This window comes from Neurospora tetraspora (genome assembly GCF_033439725.1).
Source record: "Neurospora tetraspora strain CBS 560.94 chromosome Unknown B0H65scaffold_1, whole genome shotgun sequence".
In the NCBI taxonomy this organism is placed as follows: Eukaryota; Fungi; Ascomycota; class Sordariomycetes; order Sordariales; family Sordariaceae; genus Neurospora; species Neurospora tetraspora.
This window is the reverse complement of record NW_026944383.1, coordinates 7,174,345-7,200,003: the sequence shown is the minus strand read 5'-3', so window position 1 is coordinate 7,200,003 and position 25,659 is coordinate 7,174,345. Positions and strand designations below refer to the sequence as shown.

The 25,659-nt window shown below is 53.7% G+C and overlaps 10 protein-coding genes across 10 annotated transcripts; 6 read left to right on the top strand and 4 right to left on the bottom strand.

Annotated features, from left to right (window-relative positions):
• Window positions 1-931: 931 nt before the first annotated feature.
• Window positions 932-1,593, top strand: B0H65DRAFT_545184 (Sybindin-like protein; the record flags this gene model as incomplete). Its single annotated transcript, XM_062829355.1, has 3 exons — window positions 932-951; window positions 1,008-1,133; window positions 1,236-1,593. The coding sequence occupies 3 exons, from the start codon at window positions 932-934 to the stop codon at window positions 1,591-1,593; spliced, it is 504 nt and encodes a 167-aa protein (XP_062687328.1).
• Window positions 1,594-1,940: 347 nt separating this feature from the next.
• Window positions 1,941-2,881, bottom strand: B0H65DRAFT_388578 (uncharacterized protein; the record flags this gene model as incomplete). The annotated part of the gene is made up of 2 exons (XM_062823724.1): window positions 1,941-2,519; window positions 2,591-2,881. Coding segments are annotated over 2 exons (870 nt in total), but the record flags the coding sequence as incomplete, so codon positions are not given.
• Window positions 2,882-3,262: 381 nt separating this feature from the next.
• On the top strand, window positions 3,263-4,959 carry B0H65DRAFT_63949 (Borealin N terminal-domain-containing protein). The gene is made up of 3 exons (XM_062831195.1): window positions 3,263-3,618; window positions 3,679-3,967; window positions 4,034-4,959. The coding sequence occupies exons 1-3, from the start codon at window positions 3,408-3,410 to the stop codon at window positions 4,704-4,706; spliced, it is 1,173 nt and encodes a 390-aa protein (XP_062687326.1). The 5' UTR covers window positions 3,263-3,407; the 3' UTR covers window positions 4,707-4,959.
• On the bottom strand, window positions 4,738-6,237 carry B0H65DRAFT_63944 (translation initiation factor SUI1). The gene is made up of 4 exons (XM_062831194.1): window positions 6,004-6,237; window positions 5,890-5,909; window positions 5,473-5,778; window positions 4,738-5,364 (listed from the first exon to the last, which is right to left on the bottom strand). The coding sequence occupies exons 1-4, from the start codon at window positions 6,041-6,043 to the stop codon at window positions 5,167-5,169; spliced, it is 564 nt and encodes a 187-aa protein (XP_062687325.1). The 5' UTR covers window positions 6,044-6,237; the 3' UTR covers window positions 4,738-5,166.
• A 966-nt stretch (window positions 6,238-7,203) lies between these two features.
• B0H65DRAFT_63941 (uncharacterized protein) lies at window positions 7,204-7,886 on the top strand. The gene has a single exon (XM_062831193.1). The coding sequence runs from the start codon at window positions 7,347-7,349 to the stop codon at window positions 7,770-7,772; it is 426 nt and encodes a 141-aa protein (XP_062687324.1). The 5' UTR covers window positions 7,204-7,346; the 3' UTR covers window positions 7,773-7,886.
• Window positions 7,887-11,295, top strand: B0H65DRAFT_63954 (uncharacterized protein). Its single transcript, XM_062831196.1, has one exon. The coding sequence runs from the start codon at window positions 8,001-8,003 to the stop codon at window positions 11,205-11,207; it is 3,207 nt and encodes a 1,068-aa protein (XP_062687323.1). The 5' UTR covers window positions 7,887-8,000; the 3' UTR covers window positions 11,208-11,295.
• Window positions 11,296-12,261: 966 nt separating this feature from the next.
• On the bottom strand, window positions 12,262-14,027 carry B0H65DRAFT_64046 (uncharacterized protein). Its single transcript, XM_062831197.1, has 3 exons — window positions 13,664-14,027; window positions 12,944-13,569; window positions 12,262-12,887 (listed from the first exon to the last, which is right to left on the bottom strand). The coding sequence occupies exons 1-3, from the start codon at window positions 13,926-13,928 to the stop codon at window positions 12,522-12,524; spliced, it is 1,257 nt and encodes a 418-aa protein (XP_062687322.1). The 5' UTR covers window positions 13,929-14,027; the 3' UTR covers window positions 12,262-12,521.
• A 524-nt stretch (window positions 14,028-14,551) lies between these two features.
• B0H65DRAFT_505763 (uncharacterized protein) lies at window positions 14,552-16,330 on the top strand (the record flags this gene model as incomplete). The annotated part of the gene is made up of 2 exons (XM_062828014.1): window positions 14,552-14,609; window positions 15,039-16,330. 2 exons carry the CDS (start codon window positions 14,552-14,554, stop codon window positions 16,328-16,330), a joined length of 1,350 nt encoding a protein of 449 aa, XP_062687321.1.
• A 4,104-nt stretch (window positions 16,331-20,434) lies between these two features.
• B0H65DRAFT_505762 (uncharacterized protein) lies at window positions 20,435-20,699 on the bottom strand (the record flags this gene model as incomplete). Its single annotated transcript, XM_062828013.1, has 2 exons — window positions 20,435-20,543; window positions 20,584-20,699. 2 exons carry the CDS (start codon window positions 20,697-20,699, stop codon window positions 20,435-20,437), a joined length of 225 nt encoding a protein of 74 aa, XP_062687320.1.
• Window positions 20,700-20,785: 86 nt separating this feature from the next.
• On the top strand, window positions 20,786-25,392 carry B0H65DRAFT_439127 (uncharacterized protein; the record flags this gene model as incomplete). Its single annotated transcript, XM_062825396.1, has 5 exons — window positions 20,786-21,269; window positions 21,399-21,494; window positions 21,561-22,210; window positions 22,260-22,383; window positions 22,436-25,392. 5 exons carry the CDS (start codon window positions 20,786-20,788, stop codon window positions 25,390-25,392), a joined length of 4,311 nt encoding a protein of 1,436 aa, XP_062687319.1.
• Between the last annotated feature and the right edge of the window lie 267 nt (window positions 25,393-25,659).

Below are 25,659 nucleotides of genomic sequence, written 5' to 3'. Positions count from 1 at the left end.
ATTTCCACCGCGACAGCACCACCACGATAAGCACGAGCTTCAGCTGAAACAGGCATTTCATTCGCAGGGCCAGCGTCCGGGCGGGACGGGAATGTGAAGGTGGGGGATCGATGGTCGGGTGGCTTGACATCTGCCGAGCCAGGATCACACTCTTGAATAGGTATCGTCGCCGAGCCCGCCGACTTTCACCTGCTCAAGCTTCAAGTTGTTCATGTCCGTCGTGACGGTCTCTTGTGATGTTGTGGAATTTGATCTCTATGCGGTTTCCGAGATTCCGTCCGATCTGATTAGCCTCCAGATTCGGCTTGCATGCCGAGATCTTGGTATGGGACGGGATGATATATTGGACGCTGCCCGTGACGAGAGACGGGAACAATGCAGCCAGAGCCAACAGACCGCGAGGTGAGATCTTCGCTGACACTAACAAAAGATTATCGCTTTATCGAGTACCTGCTTTGGAAATGAGTGGTATCCAGATACCTCTAGATATGTGTGCAGAAAGAGTTAACTTCCATCAGCCAAAATGCTCTCGGATTGAACATGCCCCTGGCTGTTGTAAACAAATCCAAAAGCCGGTCATCAAGGTGCCTGCCGTTGCAAGGGACGACCAAGCCATGATATTTTCATGCGATAACCCTAACCCGAACACCACTGCATTTGCCCACTGATCGCGGACCCTGGCCGTTTGTCCCGTATCCCGCCCAGGAGGCAGCGACACACCAACGTCCTCAGGAAGAAAGGTTCACTTACACCAACTTCATACCTCCCTTTTGAGAACATTTTTGAAAGAAAACACCAAACGATATCGAGCCTCGGAGCAACAGCATCATTCTCCCATTGAACATTCGAGTTGGCCACTCAAGTTGCCGCGCTGGGTCAACCTCCTTCCGCTCTTTACTACTGCAATCGCCGTGTTAAGCTTTCACATGAGATGAGGCCACCACAATGTGAGTTCCTCTCCATCAACCTCCTCATACACCAGACAAAACACTAACACATGGGCCCAGGACCGTATTCTCCCTCGTCATCATCAACAAGGCCGGTGGCCTAATCTACAACAGGACATTTCACGAAGGTGGCCTGAATAAGATCAGCACCAACGACTATCTCGTCCTGGCCGGAACCTTTCACGGGTATGTTGTCACTATCCATTGTTCAGCGCACCACTCACGTATCCCACCGAACTTCATTCTTTTCCTTCACCATGCTAACACGTCCCTTCTTCCCCCAAAAAGCGTCCACGCAATCACAGCCCGTCTAAACCCCGTCAAGTCCACTCCGGAGCGGCCCCTATCCAACAGCGTCCCCGGCGTGCCAGGCGGGATCCTGACGCGGCCGGAGCCGCCTTCGGGGCTAGAGGTGCTCGAGTCGGAGAACTTCCGGCTGCAGTGCTTCAACACGCTGACGGGGGTCAAGTTCCTGCTGTTCACGGACACGACGCAGACGAACGTGGACGTGATCATCCGGCGCATCTACGAGCTCTACTCGGACTACGTCATGAAGAACCCGTTTTACCAGCTCGAGATGCCGATCCGGTGCGACATGTTTGACCGGAAGCTGTTGTCGCATATTAGGGAGGTTAACAACAGGTAGTGGTAGTGAGTGGGGTCATACAGCACGAGGGATGAGAAAGGGGGGGAGGGGAGGGAGGAATGGTATTGAGTTATAATGTTATGTCTGTCAGACGGAGTTATGTGGCGTTTATCTTTTGGGAATGATGGGGGCGGGCGGGCAAAGGGTCATGATAGAACAGCTTCATGCTCAAAAGATGGGCGGTAGGTAGTTGCCCATGTAATACCATAGCGAATCTATTCTACACAAATACAGCCAGCGCCCATGGTAGTCGTCCCTTGCAAAGCGCCATCACTCATATTCCCGACCCGCCAACAATGAGTCGACTAGGAGGTATCCATCTTGTCGCCATCATCTGATTTGCCGGGCTTGTCATCATCCTTTTTGCTGCCGCTGCCGCTCGGCTCGCCGTCCTTGCCTAGCAATGGTTCCGACTCGCCAGCCTCTTCCTTGACGTCCTCCAAGCTCGCCTTTTTCGCCGCCTCGGCCTCCTCCTTGGCGCGCTTCTCCTGGCGTGCCTTCTCTTCCTCCATACTCATTCTCAGCGCAAGGGCCAGCTCGGGGTCGACGGATGGATCGATACCGAAGGGGAAGTCCTCGCTCGCCGCGCCGCCAGCATCGCCACCAGCGCCTCCGCTACCGCCAGCAGCAGCCTCGCCGAGGAGGATAGGTGTCGAGATGAGCTGGTCGCTAAGAAGCTTGCTGCTCGGTGGGATGACGACCATGTTGGATCCTTCGCCACTCTTGACCTCGCGGTTGAAAGCCTCGAGCTTCTTCACGTTCTCGTCGTCGATGTCGCCGAAAAGCACAAAGTCGACGCTGGTGTTGTTCTTCTTCATCTTTTTGGCGAGCTTAATGAGGTCGCTTTCCTCTTCCTCGATGGGCGAGCAAACAAAAATGACGATACGACCCCGCTGGGACTTGTTCTGTCGGTGCTTGAGTGCGAGCTGTAGTAGGTAGAATAGCTAGTTAGTTGTCTGTAGCTTCCGGGGAAAGATAAAGAGGAGATGTCACATACCCACGCCACCTGGATAGCCCTCGACAAGTGTGCCGAGCCACGGATGTTCTTCTTCGTCCGGTGCAGACCCTCGAGGATCTTGCCTTGGTCCGTTGTGAGCGTCACCAGGACCTCAGGACCCCTGCCGGCCATGCTCATGAGACCGACCGACGACTCGGGGTTGCCTTGTACGACGTTTTGGAAGATGATGTTAACAGCGTCCGTTTGCGCGTCGTAGCGAGTTGGTGGGTAATCTCCATTGCGACTGCTCTCGCTGTTGTCCACCACAATCATTACCGCTTCGAGAGGCATCTTGTTGGGGTTTGTTCAACTGCAAATTATTGATGGATGTCGCTGTGCTATGCAATTTGGTAAGAAAATCGTAGCGTCGCTCGAGGTTGGTATGGAAAAGGTTGGATTAGTGGGAAAGGTTGTTGATGGTTTGATGGAAAGATGATGTTCAGTGACAGGTCGGGGAGCTCCTGCGTAAGGCGGTTCAGCCTAGCTGCCCGCGTAGCTGCCGTTACGCTATCAGGTGGAGGTAGGTACGTACCGCTCAGTTATGTCAGTGACCTGGAGCTGCTGCAGCTGCACGCCCCCGTGTGTCTAACGCGCCTCGAGTGGTCAGTGCTTTCGTTTGTTTACTCTAGGAAATGTCGACCACTCACAGCACAGCGTACCATTCAATCCAACCTGCAACACACTTCGAGTCGCTCATCCATCAAGAATACACCGATTAAAACATCCACACTTTTTCCGCTAACGATTCCGACCCATTCCTTTCTAAAAGCCCAAAATCACAGCTGACAGAATTGCCATCATCCGATCTACGGCGACCATGTCTCCAACCACCGGCGCGAAACGCAAGTCGGACGAGGCCGACGTTCCTGACGACGAGCACAACACCGGCCTCGCGGCGCCGTCGCTTGACAGAAGTACAACAGAAAACGGACGACCAATTGGCAGCGAAAGTCCCGCGAAGAAGAAGAGGCGAACAGGAATCACGGCCGCGCAGAAACAAGCGCTGATTGACAACTTACAGCTCGAGCGTAAGTTTATCCCCCAATCAAGCCAGTGACGATGCGCGTGGCCGACTAATAAATGTGTAGTCACCGAACGCGCTCGCAAACTCCGGGCGAACTACAACATCCATGCGCAAAGTCTTCGAACCCGCATCGAAATTCGCGTCAACCGCATTCCCATGTCCCTTCGCAAAGTGAAGATGGGCGATCTCATACAAAAGTACTCTACCGAACAGCAACAGAAGACCACGACCACATCCAACGGTCCCCCGGTACCACCGAAAGATGCGACAACATCACGCCCCATTTTCCAGCGACCAGCGGTCGCTTCTCGACCTACCTCTCCCATACGGCCCAGTCCAATTAAGACAATCAGGTTAGTCCCCCTTTCTCCTGCTCGGGTGGAGGGATTGCCTTCGATATTAACAACACCCAACCACAGCCACGAAGTCTCCGGTCGCGACAAAGAAAACTACGAAATCGAGCCCACAAACACGGAAAAACGACAACGTCTCGGCCCAGCAGCCGACATCCTGCGCAACCACCCCAACCAAGTCCTCTCGCCGACATCATCCAACTCGCGCCTAGCACCACGAGGGGAGCGCACCCCATCACCTACCAAACAACACCACCACAACCAAACGGGCATCGGCGCGCGCCCAATTTCCCCAACCAAACCCACAGCCGGCACAAGCGCATCCGCCCTCCTCAGCAACATGGTCGAAAAGGCGCGATCGCGAGCAAACAGCCCACAAAAGCATTCAACAATAACAGAGATGACGCAAGCCAGCGCGGCGAAATCCAGAGCCAGAGCGGCAACCACTTCGACGGCTTATGCTGCCACACGGACATCGCGGAGAGTTAGTGGCGCCAGCGTGTCTAGTGAGGCAAGCAGCACGTCATCAGTGGCGGCTCGGAGGCAGCGGCCGGCGACGGCCACGGGCGCGAGGCCTGGAACGGCGGCTAGTGCGAAGAGAGGTGTGATGAGTACCATCAAGAAGGGTGTGGCGGCGACGAAGAAGGCGGCCGGTGGTGGGACGAAGGAGAAGGCGGAGAAGGCGGCGGCGGCGGCGGCTCCCGCTGCGTCGGGGAGGGTGTTGAGGAAGAGGGGGTGAGCCGTTTTTAGTTTCGGTTTTGCGTGCTGGCTTTCGTATGTCTTTTCATTGCTGGTGTATGGATATGGAGGGAGCCCGTTCAGGTTGTACGCTGTGGGATTAGCATTGTTACGGTTTGGCGTTGGTTTGTATAGATATCAGGACCGCCGCTAGGTGTCAGCTGCGCAGAGTTCGGCATTATGTATTAGGTCTGGAAGGGTACATTGAGGGACAGTGGGACATTGCAAATTCAAGTCCTTTTATCATTTGGCGCTTTTGTCTTTCGCTACTCGTCAGGGCTAGAAACGCCTCTTCCCACACCCACAAGCGTTTAAAGAAAGCTTCTCTTCCTCGGTCCAAAGCGAAATAGCCAGTACAATCCTGATAGCCCTCTTAATATCAACAGAACTTTATCATTAACTCCCGCCTGGTTTAGGCGCCTCTGCAGTCTCTTTCAATACCGAAGTCGAAGTCGAAACATTTAGCTTCCTTCGCCCTTCTTCTTCTTCTTGTCTTCCACGAGTTCTATGTTGTCTTCGGGAACCTCCTTATACTTTTCGAGAATGAACTCCTCAATCTCGCCGCTGACATCGCCCTGGACGACAATCTCCTCTCCGCCGCTGGGTACCTTGGTTACCGAAGAGCCGGTAGCGAACTTTTTGCCAAAGTCCTTGGCAACCTGTTGCATAATTTGTCCTAGTCAGCAATCTGTTCCTCGAGTATCATGCGTATAGGATCCCTAGCATGGAATAAATCGGCAGGTCGGTACGATGTTGTTGTACAGTACCTTCTTCAACTCCAAGCCAAACGCCTCCAACCCGCTCACCGAAGTGACGTATTTCCTCTTGTTGCGCTCAATGCGCTTGATGGTCACCACGCTGTTGGCGCGCTTGTCGGCCTGCTTCTGCTCGGCCGCCTCGGCCTTGGCCGCCTTCTTCTTGGCGTCCTTCATGGCCCGCTCCTGCGCCTCGACTGACAGCGATGCCATCTCGGCCTCGAGCACCTCTGGAGACCATATCCTCGAGTACATGGTCGGCTGGTTCTTCTCGAGCCATTGCTGGCACTTCTTGACGGTTCCGCCGTATTCGCAGTACTAGAATTCGGGGAAGGTGGGTTTCGGTGGTGAGTTGTCGTCGTTCTTGCGCGGGCGGTTTCTCTACGGGACGAAGGTAGGGATATATGTGGTAGGGGAATATTATCATACCTCGGGCGGCAGGGAGCACACTGGAATTTTGAAAGAGGAGATGGTCAGCGCAAGGTTTCGTGATATGGTGGTCAATGAATGGGAGCAGAAAGCGCAAATGTTGATGCAACTTACCACCGCAATAAACAACATGACGTCCTGAGAGTTCAGTCATGGCTGGATCTGGGAAGAGAGAAATTGGGCGAGGTCGCGAAAGGTATGGGTCGAGGGTACAAGTCTGCAGTCTATCGTTGTTCAGTTGGGTTTAGCCGATGTATATATCGACTGACTATGTCGGAGTCTTGTCGCGAAAGTTGATGTTTTGTTCCAGGGGACCGGACAGGCATGCAAAGCGGATCATGGACGGGGAAGCTTGTTGCACTTGCCCCTCCTTATCGCGGCTGGGAACGTTCGCGATTGGAATTGCGGGGCTTCTCTTTCATCTCATGGCGGGGCACATCCGACACGGCACACTGCCGTGACGACAGCGTGGGCCGGTTGGAGAAGAAGCACAGACCATTTGGAGTTTCGATGTGTGCTCCACAACTGACAGTTTCAAGCTTTCTAAAGTCCGGGGAAGGTCTGTGCACTTTTGAAATAGCCGCCGAGCCCAGACTCCAGCCGCCGTCTCGCTCTCTCTTCAATCTTTGTTACCGCCGTGAGCGCCGTCAACCCGTCACTGCCACAGACGGCGGGCATCACTTCCGCGTTACTTCCGCATAAATGTCGCCGGCTTCCAGCCTCCTTCACCGCACCGCATCGGACGCGGCGTCGGCTGCCGATACGGACGCCACCGAGCATATGGTCGGATGCGCTGTTGGGACACGTCGAGACTGAAGAAGGGGAAATTGGTGATTTGATGAATCACAGCTGAAGAGACTATGTGAAGTCTCTTCAGGCGCTAGAGGTCTCATCACCAAGTCATCACCTACACATCCAGCAGATCAAGCTAAATATCAGACTATAACCTCTCTATCCAGAGTGGTGGAGTGATCTCCTGACGAGGGAAAGGAGTATTGTCAATGGGCAGGGGTACATCAGTCGATGGAGAAATGTTTTCCGTGACCAACCATTCGAGCTTTTCACGACACTGCCTCAGTTCCTCTCATCGATCCTCGGCTGCACCATCAACGGGATCCAGGGTTACGTCGATCTCCAGATCACGAATGCAAGGGACCATGTTACCTGTTTAATCCTTCACGGTTTTGCGGTGTCTGCAACTCTTCACCGTCTGCAAATCCCCATCTTCAATGCCTTCATGCTGACCTGTTTGGGAATTACAGAGGTTGGAAAGTGTACCCGTATGGAGTCTACACTAGCAAAATCTGGTGGAGGACAGGACAGACTCCAATCACGGTGGATGACTCGATATTCTAAGCGCCCAGCTGGGTGCCGGCGTCGTTCCCGACCATGCCATTGGTCGTACCGTCTGCAACGCTGTCGATGGACAGGCCCATTGGCGCGCGCCTTGTCTTTGCATGGCACGCTTGGTTCGCCGACTTCTTCTTGGCCGACCTTCTGCGCAACCTGATTCGGTCGCACAATCTTCTCCCGCCCTCGTCAACCGGCCATCTTGGACTCGTGGTGCTGCCCAACCCAAGCTAGTTGCGGTCGACTGCTGTGAGATACTGGGAAGAGCGAAGCCAAGTCTCGCCGACTGCCAGGGCCCGGCCACCAGAGTCCGAGTCACGTCAACGGGCGACAACGGGGGCGCAATATGGGAGAACATGGGACAATATCAGCGGGAATCCGGCTTTCATATGGTGCTAGAGAGCGTGCTAGCCGCTGTGGTGGGAATGGGCGGACAGCCAGTCCAAGTGGACCCTGCCGTCGCCATCACACACCTTTCCATCCGTCCATCTTTGTCTCTTATAATATCGCGTGGCCCAGACCGGCTGCGTTGAGCAGTCTCGTTTAGATCTCCATTCTCTTCTTACGCCTTTCTGCGCAAATACAGGAATAGAGCTTCGTTGACCGAAGCCGGTCCATTGTTTAACCCCCCATTTCCATACTCTTCGTCTTACTGTTGCATTCGCATCGACGCCGGCGTCATTCCATTTTCCCGGTCAGCTCTATTTCCAGTCTTTTTAATCAATATCAGAGCGACCCTATATTACCACGACACCAACACCATGTCGGACCTTCTGATTTTGCCCAGCACTACATACCGGCCACCCTCCCCGCAGGGCAGGCGGAGGATGGCCCGGACTCTTAATCCTATAATGGAGGAACCTGAACAGACCGATACCGAGACACAGCAGCACAAACACTTCAATTTCCAGAACAATAACAGCAGCAACTGGCCAGTCAACCAAAAGATCGAGCAGTGGCTTGCCCCTTTTTCTCCCTTGAGCGACCATTTCCCTACGCCACGGGGCCTCCATTTCCTTGCTGCCCCGATCCTGCCGGCAACACCGTCGTGCATTTCGAGCTACCGCGGGCCGGACACGGATGCCGACGACACAAGTTCAGAAACTTCATCCTCCAACCCTTCTTCGGGAGCGTGGAATGATAAACGATCAAGCGCCATGACTGATGTGACGGAATTTGACGACCTTTATGACATATCTGATGAGGAAACGCAGCGCAAGGAGATGCTGCAAGCAAATGGTATTGGTCGCCACATGAGTTCGAGGAGGAGTCTACGGAGGTCATCGAGAGCTTCAATCGGTCAAAGATTGTCACTGTCCCGTTTGGTTATCCCAGCCGATATCCAGGCGGATGCGAAGAAGAACATGACTTCGCCCATTCCACCAACACCACCATCCGCTATTGCCATGTCCCCAGCTGTCAAGTCACTGATGGAGCTACGACAAATCCAGGAGATTCCCAACGTCTCCGCACCCCCATCCCTTGATGGCAGCATCAACTCGGAGGAGATGGCTGCCATGTCCGCGCCGCCGACCCCCTTGATCGGAGCCCAGGACAATGTTGATGAGGACTGGTCGGGAGTTCGTCTCCAGCCTGGCGCATTGGAGACGCTCCAGGCCCTTTCCTCCAACCACCAGTCGGAATACGAGGAGGCACCGGCCCCGGAGCAGGTTATCGAAGTGCCCCAGGAGATGTCTCAGGAAATGTCCCAGACTCGTCAACCTTCCCGTTTGATGACCAGCCTCAACCGGGCCCCATCCGGTCAACGTCGGTCCCTTGCTGAGCTTAGCAGGCTCTCAATCCCTTCCCCTGGTGGTTTCTTCTCGGAGCTCTCTTCAGCAACCCGGCGCACATGGAACATGGGTAGCCAGGCAGAGGAACCCTACCCATACCAACCCCCTACTTCGACCACTGCCGAGAACTTCTACAAGATCCCTTGGCAAAACGCCCCCAACACCATTCCCCCACCACCCCCTCGGCCGCTTCACCTTGATGATGGACCTTCCAACATTGTCGAGCGCGTAGTTGAGGTTCCTGCGGGTTTGAACCCAGAGGAGCTTTCGACAGCAGTTCGGGTCGAGGCCACCCCAGTCACTGCAGTCAGGTTGCCTGCTGCGGAGCCTGAGGAGCTCGCCCTTGAACAGATCGCCGAGGAGACATTTTCCCCCATGGTCGATAACGAGATCGTTGCTAACGAGATTGTCGACGATTATGATGCCAAGTATGTTGCCGAACAACAATCGACTTCGCTCTCCCACATCGAACGCACCGAGCTGTGGTTGATGGCCCAGAGAGCCTACCTCCAAGGCGTCGTTGGCTTCTCCGATGAGCCTGAAGTTCCCGAACACCTCAAGCTCGGCCGTGAGGAGCCAGAGGCTGGGGTGGAGGTGAAGGTGGAGGAGAAGGTAGAGGAAAAGACAGAAGAGCCAGCTAAGGAAACCACTGTCGAATCCGAGACGAAGCAGAAGAAGTCTGTCCGCTTTTCCGAGATCACCATCAAGGAGACCGTTCCCAAGTCCCTTCCTTCCAAGCTGGTGCGCATGGAGAATGCCTTCTACCGCGCCTTCACCGATGCCGCCGTCAAAACTTGCCCCAGCGACGTCTTCGTCAACCGTCAACCACGCTTCGAGGCGCTCCAAGCTCAGCGTGTCGCCCTCAAGGATGCTCACCGCAACCAGCTCCTTGGCAAGTTCCAGCTGTCTGTCGTCCCTCAGTCAGCCAAGAAGCGCATGAGCGCCAATGTGGCTCGTGGTGATGATGTCCTCGTCGATGACCCGGAGAAGCTCCGTGCCGAGAAGGAGGCCGAGGCTAGAAGCCAGATGAACATGGCCACCTGGCACGTCGCCGCCACCAAGCTTCTTAACGGTGGCCATCTCATCTGCGCGCCCGTAGCCAAGCGCCTCGCGCGCCAAAGCCGCTTCGCCCCCGGCGCCGACGGCGTCAGCCGCGACCGCGCTCGCATCCTCGACCTCGCCGGCCAGGGTGCCTGCGATTGGGCCTGGCACTGCGCGCTGCAGTACCCCAACACCAAGATCTACACCGTCACCACCAAGACGCTCCGCCAGCTGAGCAACAGCAACATCCGCGGCCCGCCTAACCACCGGCAAGTCGCCGTCGACCGCCTCGGCAAGCTCCCCTTCTCCGACAACCAGTTCGACCTCATCTCGGCCCGCGAGCTGCACGCCGTGCTCAAGCTCTTCGGCGAGAACGGCGCGGACGAGTGGGACGCCTGCCTGAAGGAGTGCATGCGCGTCCTCAAGCCGGGCGGCTACCTCGAGTTCTCCGTTCTCGACGCCGACATCATGAACGCCGGCCCGCTCGGCAACGCCAAGGCCGTCGAGTTCGGCTTCGCCCTGCAGACACTCGGCTACGACCCCAACCCCACCCGCTCCTTCATGGCCCGCCTCCGCCGCGCCGGCTTCGACGACATCCGTCGCGCGTGGATGTGCATGCCCATGGGCCCTAGTCACTCCACCAAGCCCCCCGCGCCGCCTCCCAAGGCTGAGACCCCGGGCCTCCCTCCTGTCACCATCAAGGACAGCGACAGCGGCATCGGCATCGACCTCTCCAACTCTTCCGCTGAAGGCCCCAAGACCCTCGAGCTCGAAGCCATGGTCTCCGGCTCCACCGACAACGTCGCCGCCATCGCGGGAATCGCCGCCGGCTGGAGCTGGGAGCGCTGGCTCCTGCGCGCGGAGATGGAGAAGGCCGCTGGCGAGCTTCGCTTGGCGGATATGGTCACCCCCGGCGAGGCCATGCGCGAGGCCGGCAAGATGATTGCTGATGTGCATGCCGTTGTGGAGGAAGGCAGGAATGTTGGGTCTGGGTTCCGCATGCTCAGGGGGTATGCGAGGAAGCCCAGCACCAGCTTGGCGGCCAGGGAGAGGGAGGTGAAGAGGCAGAGGGAGATGGATGGTGAGAGGGTGGGGTTCATTGATATGGTGCTTGATACTGATAGTCTTTGCTGAGAGGGGTGATGGGGAGTGGTTTTGTTTCGTTCTGGTGGGTGGGGTTTATAGTTCTAGATGGACAGTTAAGGTTACTGGGGAGGGTTTGATAGTGGACAGTGGACAGTTCTAGATGAACGATTGATATTCTCCTTTGTTGATCTCCAGATTGTCTCCTACTTTATGTAGCAAGTAGTATGAGTTGGTGTATGGAGTCATACTATCAACTTGTGGTGAGATACGAAGAGCACAAAGCGTCATCCGGGCAGTTATTCATTGTTTACGCAGCTGTGATGTCCTGGGTCAACCAGTCTTTCATCTTTTTAATAGCTAGTTTTCCCCTGACAATCCCTCCTTGTTATAGCCCACGAAAATCATACATGACACTGAATGAAACTGCAACTGGTTGTTAAACACCAGGTCAAAAGGATGTACCGTCATTAGAAGGAAAGTTGATACCGGTGATTACCACCATCACCACCACTACTACCTTATATCGCGGCAGTCGTTGTCGGTATCGTCGCTGTTGCTGTTGTTACTGTTGTTGCCGTTGTTGCTGTTGTTGCTGTTGTTGCTGTCGACGGGTAATTGGATTTGCGATGCAATAGTCAGCATTTGATTTAAAATTGGGGTGCAGCTATGCTTGGGAGTGTCATGGGCGTTGTGGCAGTGAAGATGGTTGGTTGGAAGAGGAAGGTTGGAAGACGTTGAGCCTCGGAGAACTTCAGAATTTTCCGCTTCAGTAGGTCCCCCGCTTCTTTGACCTTCTCTCTTTTTCTCCCTCCTTTTCTCCCCACCTTCCCTTTCTCATCCATCGTGCCCTCCTGAAAGTGGAAGTTTCTGACCCTTCTTCCGGGCCTTGCAGCGGCCCGGGAGCTTGGTGTCCTATCCCGGCCTAACGGTTAACAACGTTGTGATACACTTAAGATACCTTAACCGTTCTGTATAGACCCCCATATTTCCGTTAATATCACTCGCCTCTTCTTTTCGAAAGTCTCCCAAGAAACGCCGAAAGACGCCGAGATCTTAGCCTTTTGACACTGGTCCTTAGCTTTCGTCCTCTGGCTATCATTTCTTCGAGCATTACGAGTTCCGATAGTAGCCGTCTTAGTATTGCCTTGAGCTTTCGAGAAGACGTTGGACGTTTATCCTCATGAGCTTCCGAATGCTGCTTTGCCTGAAGACATTTTGATACCTCCGCATCTGAACAGCCATCTGATACAGCATTTTCTCCGAGTGGCAAAGGCTCAATTGCATCGTCTTCAACTTGGTCAGAGCTCCGATTGGCGTGATAAATATTTGAATCCTCGCGGCTCTTGCCCTTGTCAGTTTGCTTCAATAATGTTTCTGAGAGGCTTTCAAGGGCAAGTGTTTCCAGATGCGCAACCACATGAGACATATAAAGTTTGTCCGATTCGATCTGGTGGCTGCAGAGCGGGCACTTTCCGATGGCCTTGCTGAGATCAGAGACACTGCATAGCTGCACCAGATTGCTATAGTATCTCTCGGTGATTTCATCTCCATGGGTAGATGAGGAATGTTCCAAAGTTTTTCGGCAGTGTAAAATTCATGGGGACAGCCGAAAGGACACTTCCAAAGCCTCCAGTGATCGAGCCGCATGTGTTGCTCCCAATCTCCACGATGGCTGTAAAATTTATTTGGCATCTGGCAGTCTTCGACTACGCAAACGTAGAGGTACGGCTGGATGTCTTTTAAGATGTGCGTCCTAAATTTTGATGCTGGGCATTAGCACTGACCTTTGAGTTGAGTGAAGAATGGTGTTGGACTAGTCTTACTTCCAGTTGTGACCTATCGATACCACCGAGCAACACAATGGGCACTGAGAAGGCCCTGTGGCGGAGGCCTCGAGTAGAGGTGCCACTTGTAATGTATCCAAGTCCGCTCTTGCGGATACACGAGATATCACCAAGACCTCGTCTGTCGAGCTCTGTCCAGTAGCCTTTGACTGGGTTATTCCAACGCTTGCGTCCAAGGCCTTTGTAGGTTGGCTGGAGTGCTCCCTCCGACGACGGAGATGCTCCCTTCGCAATCTTAGAGATTGTTGTAATCTCTTCTTCAATACGTCGCCGATCTCGGATCATTTTCTGCACAAGTCTGAAATCAGGAGCCTCGGAGCCTCCCGCGACTGCTCCATGCCCGGACAAGGACGGGCCATATGAATCAGGGCTCCGCATGATGATATTGAGTCGAAAAAGACAGTCGATTGAGTGTTTAATGACATCCAGCGGTCCACATGTAGATGGCGCTTTCACAATCTCATCCTCAGAGATGCAGTAAGCAATTTCGTCATCAACGGGATTCAGACTCAGGCACTCGGGACTCAGTGCCTCAATCGACGCATGGTTCTTGAGCAGTGTCGCAGCTAATATAGGATTTCACAACACAGTTAATGACTTTTTGAGCTTAATTTGACTCGATAAGCATAAGTCAAGGGGACCTGTGGGATGTCTCTTTACCTTCAGTGGCAGAGAAGCTAATTCTCCCAAGAATGGAGATGATACGATCATTGGCGGAAGATGCATCTCGTAGTCTGTATTTGATGAAGCCAGGTTTATCATGCTGATGCGGTTTCAATCGCGCTGACCAGAGTTTGAGCCGTGCCAGCTGGGAGCTTGCAATAGATGCGTGTAACGGGCTGATCTTATCCAGATCACAGACGAGGGTATCGAGAGCAGAAAAAATCGAAACAAGGAGGGAGGAGACGAGCGTTGAGTTCCCCATCTCTAGAGATTCTGGTAATTAGACGAAGAGTGTGTATCTCGAGAGTTGAGTAGAGAAGTTGATGACGGCTTTGAGGTATATCCGGTGGTTTTCGCCTCAGTACCCCAAAGACGAAGGTGTCATCAAACAAGGACATGTGCCCTCAGGCATGAAACCCCAAACATTTCAGCTTGTGAGTGGCGTATCAACATAGCCACCTTCATTATATCCAATAAAACTGCTATACATGAAAGCCACTTGAAAACGGGGAGGGGTCATGAGTACACTACTTTTGGGTTGGGCTGAACAAATATCATCTGGTGCGCACATCTAACTGCGCCCAAAATCTCAACTGCAAAGTTCAGCTATCACTGCCTAATTTCGAAATCTCACACAACATCTGTCTTCGCGCAGGAACCCGTTATACGATAGTGTCAGGTATGGAGGTCGCGGGTCTTGTTCTCGGCGTGTTTCCCATTGCAATCAAAGCAATTCAACAATACAGGGACCTATCATCTTCCCGCAAGAATGCCACACGGCTTTTGGGCGCGCTCGAGACAGGGCTGGTGAGCGAGCTTCAAATTTTCAGGAACACTTGCGAAACCCTCCTGGAAGACATCGTGCTCAGTTCTCAAGTTAAAATAATGCTCGACGATCCTTTCGGCCCCGAATGGAAGAATAAAGAGTTCAACAAGAAACTTCGTCTTCGGCTCCGGGATTCTTATCATGCTGTGGAGAAGGGAACAGAGGAACTGAGAATTGAAGGAGAAATTGGGAATTACCTCTAGGCAAGATCTCAAGGTATTTACTCCTGCTTTTCCACTTGTTAAATGACATACATCTTTTCTACCAGGCACGGACCTACGAGATTGCTATACATCTCTGGGTGTGCCGCCTTGTGACTCCCCATGGAACATGATGCTGACTAGCAAGTCAAGAACAACCTCACCACTAGACTGAATGAGGTCAAGATAAAAACTGCCTTCAGCCTCTTCCACAAGGAGTATGACGCCATACTCGCGGAAATCAGTTCGGTGAACAACCGCCTCAATACACTCGCCAACGGCAGCAAAAAGCTAGAGTTTTCTCGTCGATACCGCTCACAGTGGCACTTCACCAAACTCTTGCGAGATCTTTCTGGAAGCTTGTTCACAGCTCTGGACGGAGCTACAGTAGTCTGCTGTGCAAGCCCGCATGACGCCTGTCTAAGATTGAGCTTGAGGGATTTGGAGATGGAGCCTGGCAGCGTCGAGAAAGAGGTGATTAAGGAGTTGGACTTTCATGTGGCGCTGGGGCTATATAACAACACGGCAACTAGCGGTTACCCGACGCAAATTCCATCAGAATGGTATAACCTTTCGATCAGAATTGCCGAAAGTACCTCTGAAGAATCTGGTAAAGGAGGATCGCAGCCAGAGCCCCAAAGCTTTAGGCAAAGACTCACCAAGAGAACTAGGGCCACACGCACACTCATTCGAGAGTCCCTCAAACTGATCCTCAAACCGAAACCCGAGCTCATGAGCATGGCGCAATCACCGTCAGGTCTTGGATTATGTCAGATGATCAGACTGCAACAGATGAGTCCCACAACAGCAAACGACCGTGTGCTTTACGGGTTCATCCAGGACCGAGAAATCCACCGCTTGTTTGGCTTATACGCACCAGTGCTTCAACAGTCAGGAAATGATAGGTGTAGTCGGGTGCCTCACATACCTCGGCTGCTTCATACCCTCCCTACTGATTTTACTCTGCGTCAATTGCTTCAGCGAGATGTTGCGTACCCAGGGGTAGTCTTACTTGGATTCCCAGGCAAATTACAGCTAGCTGTACTTGTTGCCATCAACGTTCTGCACCTTTACAACACCCCTTGGCTGTCGAAAACCATCACGCTTGACGACGTCAAGTTCCGACTAGGAAATGACGCATCCGCCACGTTATCTTCACGTTATTCCTCGTTGCCCGAGTTCGGACCATATTTCCCGTATAGACCTTTCATCTCCAAGGTCCTGCCTTCCTCTAGCCCGCCTATCATGCTCGAACCAAGCGACCTGACGGGAACACGGCCACGCGAGATGACCGCGTCGTCATTTGGTCTTATTCTGATCCAAATCATGCTCGGAAGGGTTATAGATGAACTCGGCGTCAACGCAGAGCAAAACGCCAGCATGATGACCTTCCAAGAGTGTGAGGCAAAGTGCAGCACCGGAAGGAGGTATGAAGGTGAGGTCCTCCAGGAAGCCGGGCCAGAATGCGCTTCCGCGGTAATGTGGTGTCTTCGGAGCTTCGTCAACATCGGTGGCTTGCATAACGAGAAATTTTGTCAAGAATTCTGTGATGAGGTGATTTTCAAGTTGCAGGAGGCTTTGGATCAGTCCAAGTGGTTGAACCATACGGAGGAGGGAGGTGATTACGAGAGACGATGAAAATAGTGGTGAATGTCTTAATTGATTGAAGAGAAAGAGAGACGACAACGGAGAAGGAGGACGAAGTCCGACTTATATATAGGGTAGCCATGTGTGGATCATATCCACCCTTGCGCCAAGGTAGCCAAGACATAGTGATGGCTTCAACACAAGTGACAGATGTATAAGTAGGATGGCACTTACCTGACTTGAGAATGAACCAGTTGTATGTAACAAACATGGCCAGACTCGTGATAACCTTTGTAATATCGTCTCTCGAAACATGAAACGCTTCGCCGACGGCCAAGAACACAACTTGTGCTTCACATAAATCAAGCCGTACACAAGCAAGCCAAATCTAGCCAAAAATTGGCCCAATTGGGTCAAGTTCGGGGCCAGACTTGACTTGATAAAAGTTGCAAACTTGTTTTGTTAGTTGTCATAGAGCTTCCCTAGGTTGATCCCCAGTTGTTGCTCTTTAGACACCAGTGGGCGGGCTCGCACATGATGGCAGCTGCTTTGTCATTAGCCCACTTCCGTCTCGTAAATTCCAGCATCTTGATGTTTCCAGCATTGCGCTCGAGACCCTTTAGATGTGGCGATGCCCTCAAGTAACACCCAGTCTTCGTCGTCCACATTCTTATCGCCATCTTAGTGATCATCATCATCCTCGTCTTCTTTCTCATGCTTTTCTCCTCCCTATTCTTATTCTCACATCCTCGAGTAGATGAGAGGGTTTAGGATGTCTGTACTCGGGGGTTCGGGTCGCTTTTGGTGTTGGCCAAGCTCCCCCCCCCCTTCCTCTCTCTCTCTCTCTCTCTCATGGAAAAGAGTGGCCAACACCAGAAGCGGCCCGAACCCCCGAGTACTTGTGCGGAGGGAACTCATCAAAGTTTCCGGTAAATCCCCCCCTGTAGAAAATATTGTATGATACTTGATATCTGAGTGTTGTAGCGGCTGCTATGGGCTGTCAGAAGCTGTCAGATATGTGGGAAGTGTGGGAAGACCTACGAGGGTTCAGAGAGTAAGAATAGATAGCCAGCCCTAGCACCTCGTAGACTGAAGACAGGAAGAAGCCTTTCGGATAGCCCATTATGTCCGACTGGCAAGACATAGCTGAGAAAGCCGTTGAGCTCGTGGTGCTGCTAGAGAACGAATGGGGTGGTTGGGACGAACAGGGATACTGTCTATCGTCTCCAACGTGCCAATCAGATCTTATGGTCTATAGCACCCCCGTATGATAAGACTTCTTGACCGTCCGCCTTGGATGGAGGTCTGTAAAGAACCGCGATTCGATGACGGTTTTTGGGTAGAAAGGGGGGCTGTTAGGTCTGTGCAGGACCATGGACCACACTCGCTAGGTTCACCTGCGATTTCAGGCTAGCTGCAGTTTCGAGTTAAGTATGGGGAGTGGAAAGTTGGTCACCTTTACTCTTGACCGGTCCTTCTGGCGTTTATGATAATGGATGTTGTGAAACATACTTCATAGACATCTAGATGAACGCTGGTGGAGGAATTGAGGGGATCCAGATGTTTGTTTCTTTTCGAAAACCAGTCTCTCAATGTGACCATAGGCTCGCAAGGTAGCGGTATACCTAGCTCGAGGATGGGCCGATGTCACGCCGTTGAAGCACGGCAGTCCGAGAAGTGCCGAGAATATTGGTGTTCAGGGACCAGCTGTCCCTTGTGTCGATGCTGTTGGCGGCTCTCCAAGGGTCTGATTGAGAAGAGTTCACGCTCTGTCCTGCCGCAATGCTACGGTTTGAACGGATGACAGGTGGAAGTGTGTGTGTGAGTGCTGTAAGCCTTCCAACATCACCACCCATGGTCCGCCCTGTATCGTCCGTCCATCCCATATCCCATATGTATTCTATCAATTAATATGTAGGTAGTTTCCCACCCGCCGTGCCGTTCTTGATTCCCATGCGTAAGCGACTGGACCGATGTGACCTGCACTAAGGGCTGCATGCGTCTCGCCTGTTCCAGCCTGGCATCGAGCACCTTGAGAGAGCGAAAATGAAGTCGGTCAGATTCGTAGCATCAACACTTGTATAGCTCTGTTGGCGTGCCGTCTTAGAGGCGCGGGCAAGTCAGACGCCGACATGGCCGGCTAGCTGACAGCGGGAAGTCGTGACAGCCGAAGACCGACCCGTTTCTCTCCAGTGTAAATGGCATCTGGCATCTGCCATGAGAATTGACATTGCAGTGATTGGCAAGAGACATGCGCAGGCTGTGACTGCCTGGCTGAAATGGAGGATGATGTTGTGTTGCAGTGGAATTCCGTCACACATGAAGAAGCAACTGAAGCGGAGCTCTTACCCCACAGCAAGCTCCAGTGGAGTCCCGCACTCCACAAAGCTGGCATCCACCTCTCATCCCCGATGGCAGATGGCCATTGGACCGTTGGCCGCTTGGCGGGAGATTGAGCCTGCCCCCGCCGGACATGGCCCGGACACGCTTTCAACGGTCGTCGAGACCTGGGTCAGCACATGCAGGCTAGCCCAGATGCGGCAAGGCTCCGAGGAGCCCTACACGGTGAGTTCCATTTTCACATCGCGACTCCTTCTATCGCTCCCAGGGCGTTGAGGCGTCCAGTCGACTTGGCCGACTCTGCTTCTCCCGCCGAAGGGGGGTTCCATGCGGAGGAGGTGGCTAGCCGAGCAAAAAATGCCATTTGTCGTTTGAAAGCTCAGGTGTAATATACATGTGCATGTGTGGTGGACTGCACTTGCAGACATGCAGTGAGCTGCGCAGCGGGATGGATGGATCATGGGTGGTGGATATGGTGGTGGCATACGTATGTGCGTCCAAGCTGAGCTTGAGGTTGACTTGACCGTCTGAGAAGAACCGTCTTCTCCAGAGGACGAGGTTGACGTGAAGGACGGCAAGACGGGAGTAGAGGCAGGAGTGAAGAAACATATGGGCAGATAAGAGGTTGGTAAGTGCCCGGGCATTTATCCTGGTCGGGTAGCCTGATGAAGCTGGCTAGCCGAGGTACATAACCCAAAGAAAAGCTCTTCGTCCAGAAACTTCCAGCTGTAGCTGTCAAATAGTCGGCAGCTCGGACCTCAGGAAAGCTTGCGACGTCTTTACTTCCTCCTCCATTGGCTGAAGCTGGCCGCAAGCAACCTGGGGCTGATGATAAACGCCCGTTCCTTATCTCTCTTCAGTCTTGCAGTGACGGGAATCATGTCAATGTGCCTGACTACCTTTCGGAGCTTTCCAATGCTCCTCCCACAATTCTACGCTCTTTAGGTTGTCTTTGTTCCTTCCCCCTCTTACAACTGCCTACCGTTCACACAGGAAAAGTTCCCCCATGAAAAAAAAGGAAAGACCGATGATTTGAGACAAGGTGCCCGTGCCTTCCAAAGCCCAGACAGTCTGAGGTAGAAACAAGCGCCGGCGGCAGTCGCAGCAGCCAAGACAGCCTAGGACGGGACTTGTCAGCGTTCGGACTGTGACAGGGCTCCAGCTCAGCCCGCGGTCGCTACCTTCCCGCTCCAGACTTGTAATCATCCACGGCACTGCAGTATCTCCGGGGCAGGCAGGCAGACAAGGAATAGGAAAGTGCGGGAGACTCGCACCTCCCGCTTGACTTCCATCCCACTGGCTAGCTCGTCATCTGAAACCGAACCAGAAAATCTACGTTCCGGCTTCGATCTTTGCTTGTGTCGTTCTGTCCCTCGTGGGGACTTGTCCGCATTGTTCCGTGCTCTCCTCAACAAGAAGGAATCATCTCTGTTGAGGCTGAGCAGCCGAGGCCCTGCAGTGAGCTTTCCTTCAACCCGCCCACGCACATCAGTTCCGAAAACCCACACGGCACCGCACCGAACGCTCGCCAAACAAAATCCTCCACTTCTCTCCATCGGCCACCCCCGTTGTCGCGCCTCCCCGTCATCTCCGCCTCTCCGCTTCTCCGTCCGCTTCCCCATCGGCCCATCCGCTTGATTCCCTCCTCCGTCCTCCCGTACTGCTTGTACCGACTACCGTCAACCACCCCGTGCCGCCCCGACGTCCGCGCCAGCAGAATGTCCTTGTGATGCAACGCAGCTGCCCAAGCACCCCAGCTCCCACAAGCCGCAGTCCGTAGCCCGCAGTCCGTCACAGCCCTTCGTCTCGTCTCTATCATGTTGCGCAATTCAACTCACAGAGGCCCTTGTTGATGCGTGAAGATTGGAAGAAGTTCGTTGGTGGGCTTTCAAGCTGAAGCTGGTGCAACATTGGTTGCCCAGGGCTATCGGCAGTATCCAGAGGGGACTTCATCTAGACGGGACTTCGGTGTTCTCGGTATCTTTTCACTCTCGCACCGCTTGGCCTGTTGAGCGCGCAAGCCCGTCGCTATCGCCGTCGTTGTCGGGTCCGGAGGCTTTCTCAATCTTGCTCGCCTCATCTCTTACGCACTCGGCAGTGCGACCTAGTCGGCGTCGCCCTTAGCGCCGGCCCCAATCCAAACGCTATTGTTCAACCACACGCGCCATGGCCACCGAACATATCGCGCCCCCTCCGCCTCCGGCGCCAGCGCAACCGGTCCAGTCGCCGGCCCTCTCGCGCCCGGACCACCGTAACTCATTAACTGCGCCGCCGCCCCCACCTCCACCGTCGGTCCTTGCACCTCCTCCGGGCCCCGGTCCCGGCCCCAGCCACAGTCCGGCCACCGGTACCGGACCCGGCTCCGTTGCAGCCTCCGTAGCTGCACCTCAACAGGCGTCTCATCCTCACAGTCACGCACATCCTCACGCCCACACACACGCCCATCCTCATCCATCTGCGCCGCCACCTTCGTCTGTGCCTTATGACCCATCCCTGGATCCCGCCATCAAGCACTTACTCGACCAACAAGCCGAGATCCAGGCCAAGCTGGCCGCTCTTCTTCCTCAGAGATATGGACCCAACATCAAGGTGGAGCTTGACATGTTGCGCCATAAGTACCGTGTCCTGCGCGCATATGCCGACGAGAATCGTGAGCTTTTCCGTCCCTCTGCCTTTCTTTATCCCATACCATCCATTATCCCGTCATGTCTTATTAGCCTCACGTCCCGATTTGTGGGACCAACCCAAGCGCCACCCGTGCTGATGGCGCCATAAACAGTGTCGTCTGACAAGATTCCCGTCTTGTCTGACATCGAGGAAGCGAGATCACTTCAGTATCAGTGCGAATGTATCGAGAGTGCATGTCTCGAGCACGGTAGGTCACCATCCTCCCGCCTGTTTTGTCTTGAATCTGTTCTAAACCCATCTGTGTTGCCATTAGGCGTCGATCTCGGTGACCCCAGATTTGTCGACATGCTCAAGTACGCCTTTTACCGCGACCTAGCACCGGAAGGGTATGCCGCTTGGCTAGACAGAAATCTGTCTCATTACGATCCCGTCAGCAAAGCCGTTCGGTTGCGTGACAGCTTGCCGCTGGCTTTCCGTCAACATCACTCCTACAAGTGTTGGGACGAGCGTTGCACACACTACATCTACGGATATCCTCATCCAGATGACCGGGACCAGCATGTCAAAGAGCACGCGGCCGTGTACAAGAGGGATTCAGGTCTCTCCTTCGGTGGCACCCCGCCCATGATTTTCCCTGAACCGTCGAGTGTGAGCTATAATGGTGAATATCACAAGCCGCCGTCTTCGTATCACCACCTGCCTCGTCCTAACTCCGGCCTTCAACTCGCTCCCTTGGCTACAAGTAGTCAGCCAAAGGATCACCGGGAAGTCCTTAAAAGCTATTCGTTTGTTCCGGAGAAACCTCCTGGGCCTCCCAGAGGGTCGGTCGACTCCGAGGTTGACCCATTACTTCCGCCCCTGAAGCGTAGCCGAGTGGGCCAGCCACGTCTGGAGTCCATAGGAGAGCTTCGACTTCTGAGGGAAAATGGACCCTGTTTACGGTGTAGAACAATGAAGAAGAGCGTGAGTAAGCTTCCCTTGCGATACACGGAGTATTGACTAACTTGTACAGTGCGATTCCAACGATCCCTGTGCATTCTGCCCCGACATCGCAAGCTCACCGGATAATGATTTCTGGAGAGCCATTGGGTGTTTCCGAGGATCACTGAGTAATCTCACCGACATTATGCTTCCAGGTACGTGGAATCCTGCCGTACGTGAGACCTCATATGCTGATCGACCTCTCAGCCTATCTGTCACCCAGACAGATGCAGACGCCCATGACATCTCCTCTTGCTATTCGCCGCAGCATGAACGAATTCTTGGACAGAGGTTACGCCGTTGGCCCAGATGTCACCAACATGGTAAAAGCTCATTTGGATTTTAATGATCGCTTCTGGTGGACAGACGACCTCTCGAACCTGCCGCTCGCCAATCCAACACTCGCTTCATTCTCCCATGAACCCGTCGAACGGTCACCCCCTGTTCTAAACGTCCTTGCCTCTAGTTGGAACTTGAATGGGACCATGTACAACTTTTGGAAGCTGCTACACTTGAGCGGGTCGATCTCAGACGGACGAATGCACGAAGTGACGGCCTACCCTGTCCTATATCGAGCCAAGCTTCTGCTTCGCGAAACGCTTTTCTACGACTTTCAGCAGCCGGAACCCGCAATTCATGGAGAGACGACGAGCCCCGGAAGCCATATGGTCTTCGACGATGTGGACACGTGCGGCCGCTTCCGTGTGTTGTACAACTGCATGACACAGTTTCTCCAGGCGTTTGAAGCCCAGACAATGCGACCTACACTACCGGACCCTCGGAGCTGGCTCGCTACCTTCTACTCACTATGCATATTCGGTGTAGTGAGAACTTTGTTGGTGGACCGAATGGCGCAATCACGGATAACTTCTCCCTCACAGCAAGGCGTTCCTGCCATGCATGCCGTATACAAAGCGCTAGTTAGCGTATTTGCTTGGTCCGCGCCTATGCTGCTTGACGGGTCCGATATCGAGATGAGTCATGGTGACCGCGAGCTATTGGCTTCCGCAGCCACTGTCTTGGAAAGGGGCACGTGGACGGAACGGGGCATCTCAACCACCAAGGACTTTCTGATGTATCTTGGTAGTGGGGAGATAGAAGGACCCTATTTCAATGGGTTCCTGAAGCAGAGGTCACCAGCAAAGCCTGGATCCTTTCTTCTGCCTCCCATTACAAGATCGGGGGAAGATGTCAGAAAGCCACTGCCAGATACACGATCCATTGCCAATCCATGGCATTCCATGACATCAATCCAACCAGAGAAGGAGCCTTTTTCCTACAATGTTTTCAAAGGAGAGTCAGATCGGATCCTGACTTCTCCTCAAGTGATGGAGGCGGGAAGGCGGCATACTGTTGCTGAAAGCCCAACATATGTGAGGCCAGGTGGCCGAGGCCCAACGTCACCCATTGCTGCTGCAAGAATCAGATCCTCATACCAGCGGCCACCCTTGCGAAGAGTATACTGTACGAAGTGCAACGAATATCCAGAGGGGTTCCGAGGCGAGCATGAACTTCGGAGGCACAACGATGCGAAACACGCTGCCTTGGTTAAGAGATGGGTATGCACGGAACCGCATGAGCCAGGCTCCCCCTTACCCGTCGTTCCACTGGCAAAGTGCAAGGCATGCGTAACACAAAAACGATATGGAGCCTACTATAATGCCGCTGCACATCTGAGGAGAGCGCATTTCAATCCTCACCGTGGGGGCAAAGCAAGCGGAGACTGGCCGCCCATGGCGATTCTTAAGGACTGGATGCGTGAGGTTCGGCAGTCCATCGATATTCAGGATCAGGATGACGCCTCAAGTGGTGAAGATGAGCCACAAGACTTCAAGTCGATGCATGACTTTATGTCACCGACTGAACAACACGCTCCAGTGTTGGAGGCGCCGCGTCTTGCCCCAGCTCCTCCACCACCTCCTCCACCACAACCACACCATGGTCCGCCGTTATTGATGCCTTCTCTTGACAGGCTTGGCGCTAATGGGCCGCCGCAACTCATAATGCAAGGCGGCCAGGGAGTTTTCCTTGCTCCCAACCCGGGGTTGAAAGTTGATGAGTCATCACACCCGCCCAGCGCGACCTCATCTGCTCGAAACCGTTGTCCTATTCCTGAATGCGGCCGAGTGTTTAAGGATCTCACGGCACACATGCTCACACACATGGAAGAAAGACCCGAGAAGTGCCCCATAGAGTCCTGTGAATACCACATCAAGGGGTTTGCCAGAAAGTATGACAAAAACAGACATGCGCTGACGCATTACAAGGGCACAATGGTATGCCCCTTTTGTCCTGGAGCTGGGACGGCATATGAGAAGGCTTTCAACCGGGCCGATGTGTTCAAACGCCACTTGACCGCCGTGCACAACGTTGAACAGACACCACCAAATAGCAGGAAGTTAATACTGACCACCGGGGGGCGGTCCGGTGGTGTAGGCGCTAGATGTAGCATCTGCCAAAGTCAGTTTGCTACTGCGCAGGAATTCTACGAGCATTTGGACGACTGCGTTTTGAATGTCATCGTCCCGTCGACCCCAAAGACGGCGGGCAGCAGCAGCGCAACCACCAGGAAGGACTCTTTAGCCACAAAGACGCCCACTACTGCAAGCACCGACAAGGGAAAAGAGCTTGATATTGAGCTTGAGATGCACCGGCGCCGAGAGTCCACGCACGCGCTGCCGCCGCCTCCTCATATCCAAACCCTACCAAGAGAGATTCCAGAGCAAGAGCCTATGAAACAGCAAGGCCTCAGCGCCAGGGACGCACAAAATCTCAAGCTAGTTGCTGACTCCGTATTGGAGAACGAAGCAATGCTTGCCAGTATTGGCAGGGGTGCGCCTGAGCAAGAGATTGCTGGATCAGAAACTCAAGCACCTCTTTCACAGCCACCATCGGAGACATATCTGCCCCCTCCTCCGTCATATTTACCTGGACCGGCATCTGGAATTGAGCCAGCATCTGAGAGTCAGAATGTCCCTTTGAAGGCTCCAGAAGAAAGGATCGACATGGAAATGGACGGGGCTGGTGACAACCCATCCAGGGAGCCGCAGTCAAGTGGGACACCATCTGCTGGCGCGAGTTACGCGGAAGTGATGAGATTACGTCGCAGTCCGGAGGTGACACTAGGCTCACCGGCGCCAACGGATAAGATGGATACGGACTAGATGCGAAGAAGAGGAAGAAACTGAGAGAAGGTTCACGAGGCTGGTATACGGATTGTGATATGCGGTTGATGATTTAAGTGAATAATGATTTAATGGCTCCTTTTCTTCATATTGCTCCCCTCTTCTGATTTGTCACTACTTATATACGATGACCCAGACACCTGGGTCCTGTCCCTTCCTCTGTTTGCCTATGGGGGTTTGCTGCTGGTTTTAAAATCGAATGGCGGCGGTATGCATGCGACTACTGGGACACACGTACATTCTTGA

Excerpts from the sequence above, each read along its gene's own strand:
- B0H65DRAFT_63949 (XM_062831195.1), top strand. The coding sequence starts at position 3,408 with ATGTCTCCAACCACCGGCGCGAAACGCAAGTCGGACGAGGCCGACGTT. Across the intron at positions 3,619-3,678 it reads TGACAACTTACAGCTCGAGC|TCACCGAACGCGCTCGCAAA; the intron begins GTAAGTTTATCC and ends ATAAATGTGTAG. Across the intron at positions 3,968-4,033 it reads AGTCCAATTAAGACAATCAG|CCACGAAGTCTCCGGTCGCG; the intron begins GTTAGTCCCCCT and ends ACCCAACCACAG.
- B0H65DRAFT_63954 (XM_062831196.1), top strand. The coding sequence starts at position 8,001 with ATGTCGGACCTTCTGATTTTGCCCAGCACTACATACCGGCCACCCTCC.
- B0H65DRAFT_64046 (XM_062831197.1), bottom strand. The coding sequence starts at position 13,928 with ATGGGGAACTCAACGCTCGTCTCCTCCCTCCTTGTTTCGATTTTTTCT. Across the intron at positions 13,570-13,663 it reads TAGCTTCTCTGCCACTGAAG|CTGCGACACTGCTCAAGAAC; the intron begins GTAAAGAGACAT and ends ATCCTATATTAG. Across the intron at positions 12,888-12,943 it reads ATTCTTCACTCAACTCAAAG|CCGTACCTCTACGTTTGCGT; the intron begins GTCAGTGCTAAT and ends AAAGACATCCAG.
- B0H65DRAFT_63944 (XM_062831194.1), bottom strand. The coding sequence starts at position 6,043 with ATGACTGAACTCTCAGGACGTCATGTTGTTTATTGCGGTG. Across the intron at positions 5,779-5,889 it reads TGTGCTCCCTGCCGCCCGAG|TACTGCGAATACGGCGGAAC; the intron begins GTATGATAATAT and ends CCCGAATTCTAG. Across the intron at positions 5,365-5,472 it reads TTGGCTTGGAGTTGAAGAAG|GTTGCCAAGGACTTTGGCAA; the intron begins GTACTGTACAAC and ends ATTATGCAACAG.
- B0H65DRAFT_63941 (XM_062831193.1), top strand. The coding sequence starts at position 7,347 with ATGGCACGCTTGGTTCGCCGACTTCTTCTTGGCCGACCTTCTGCGCAA.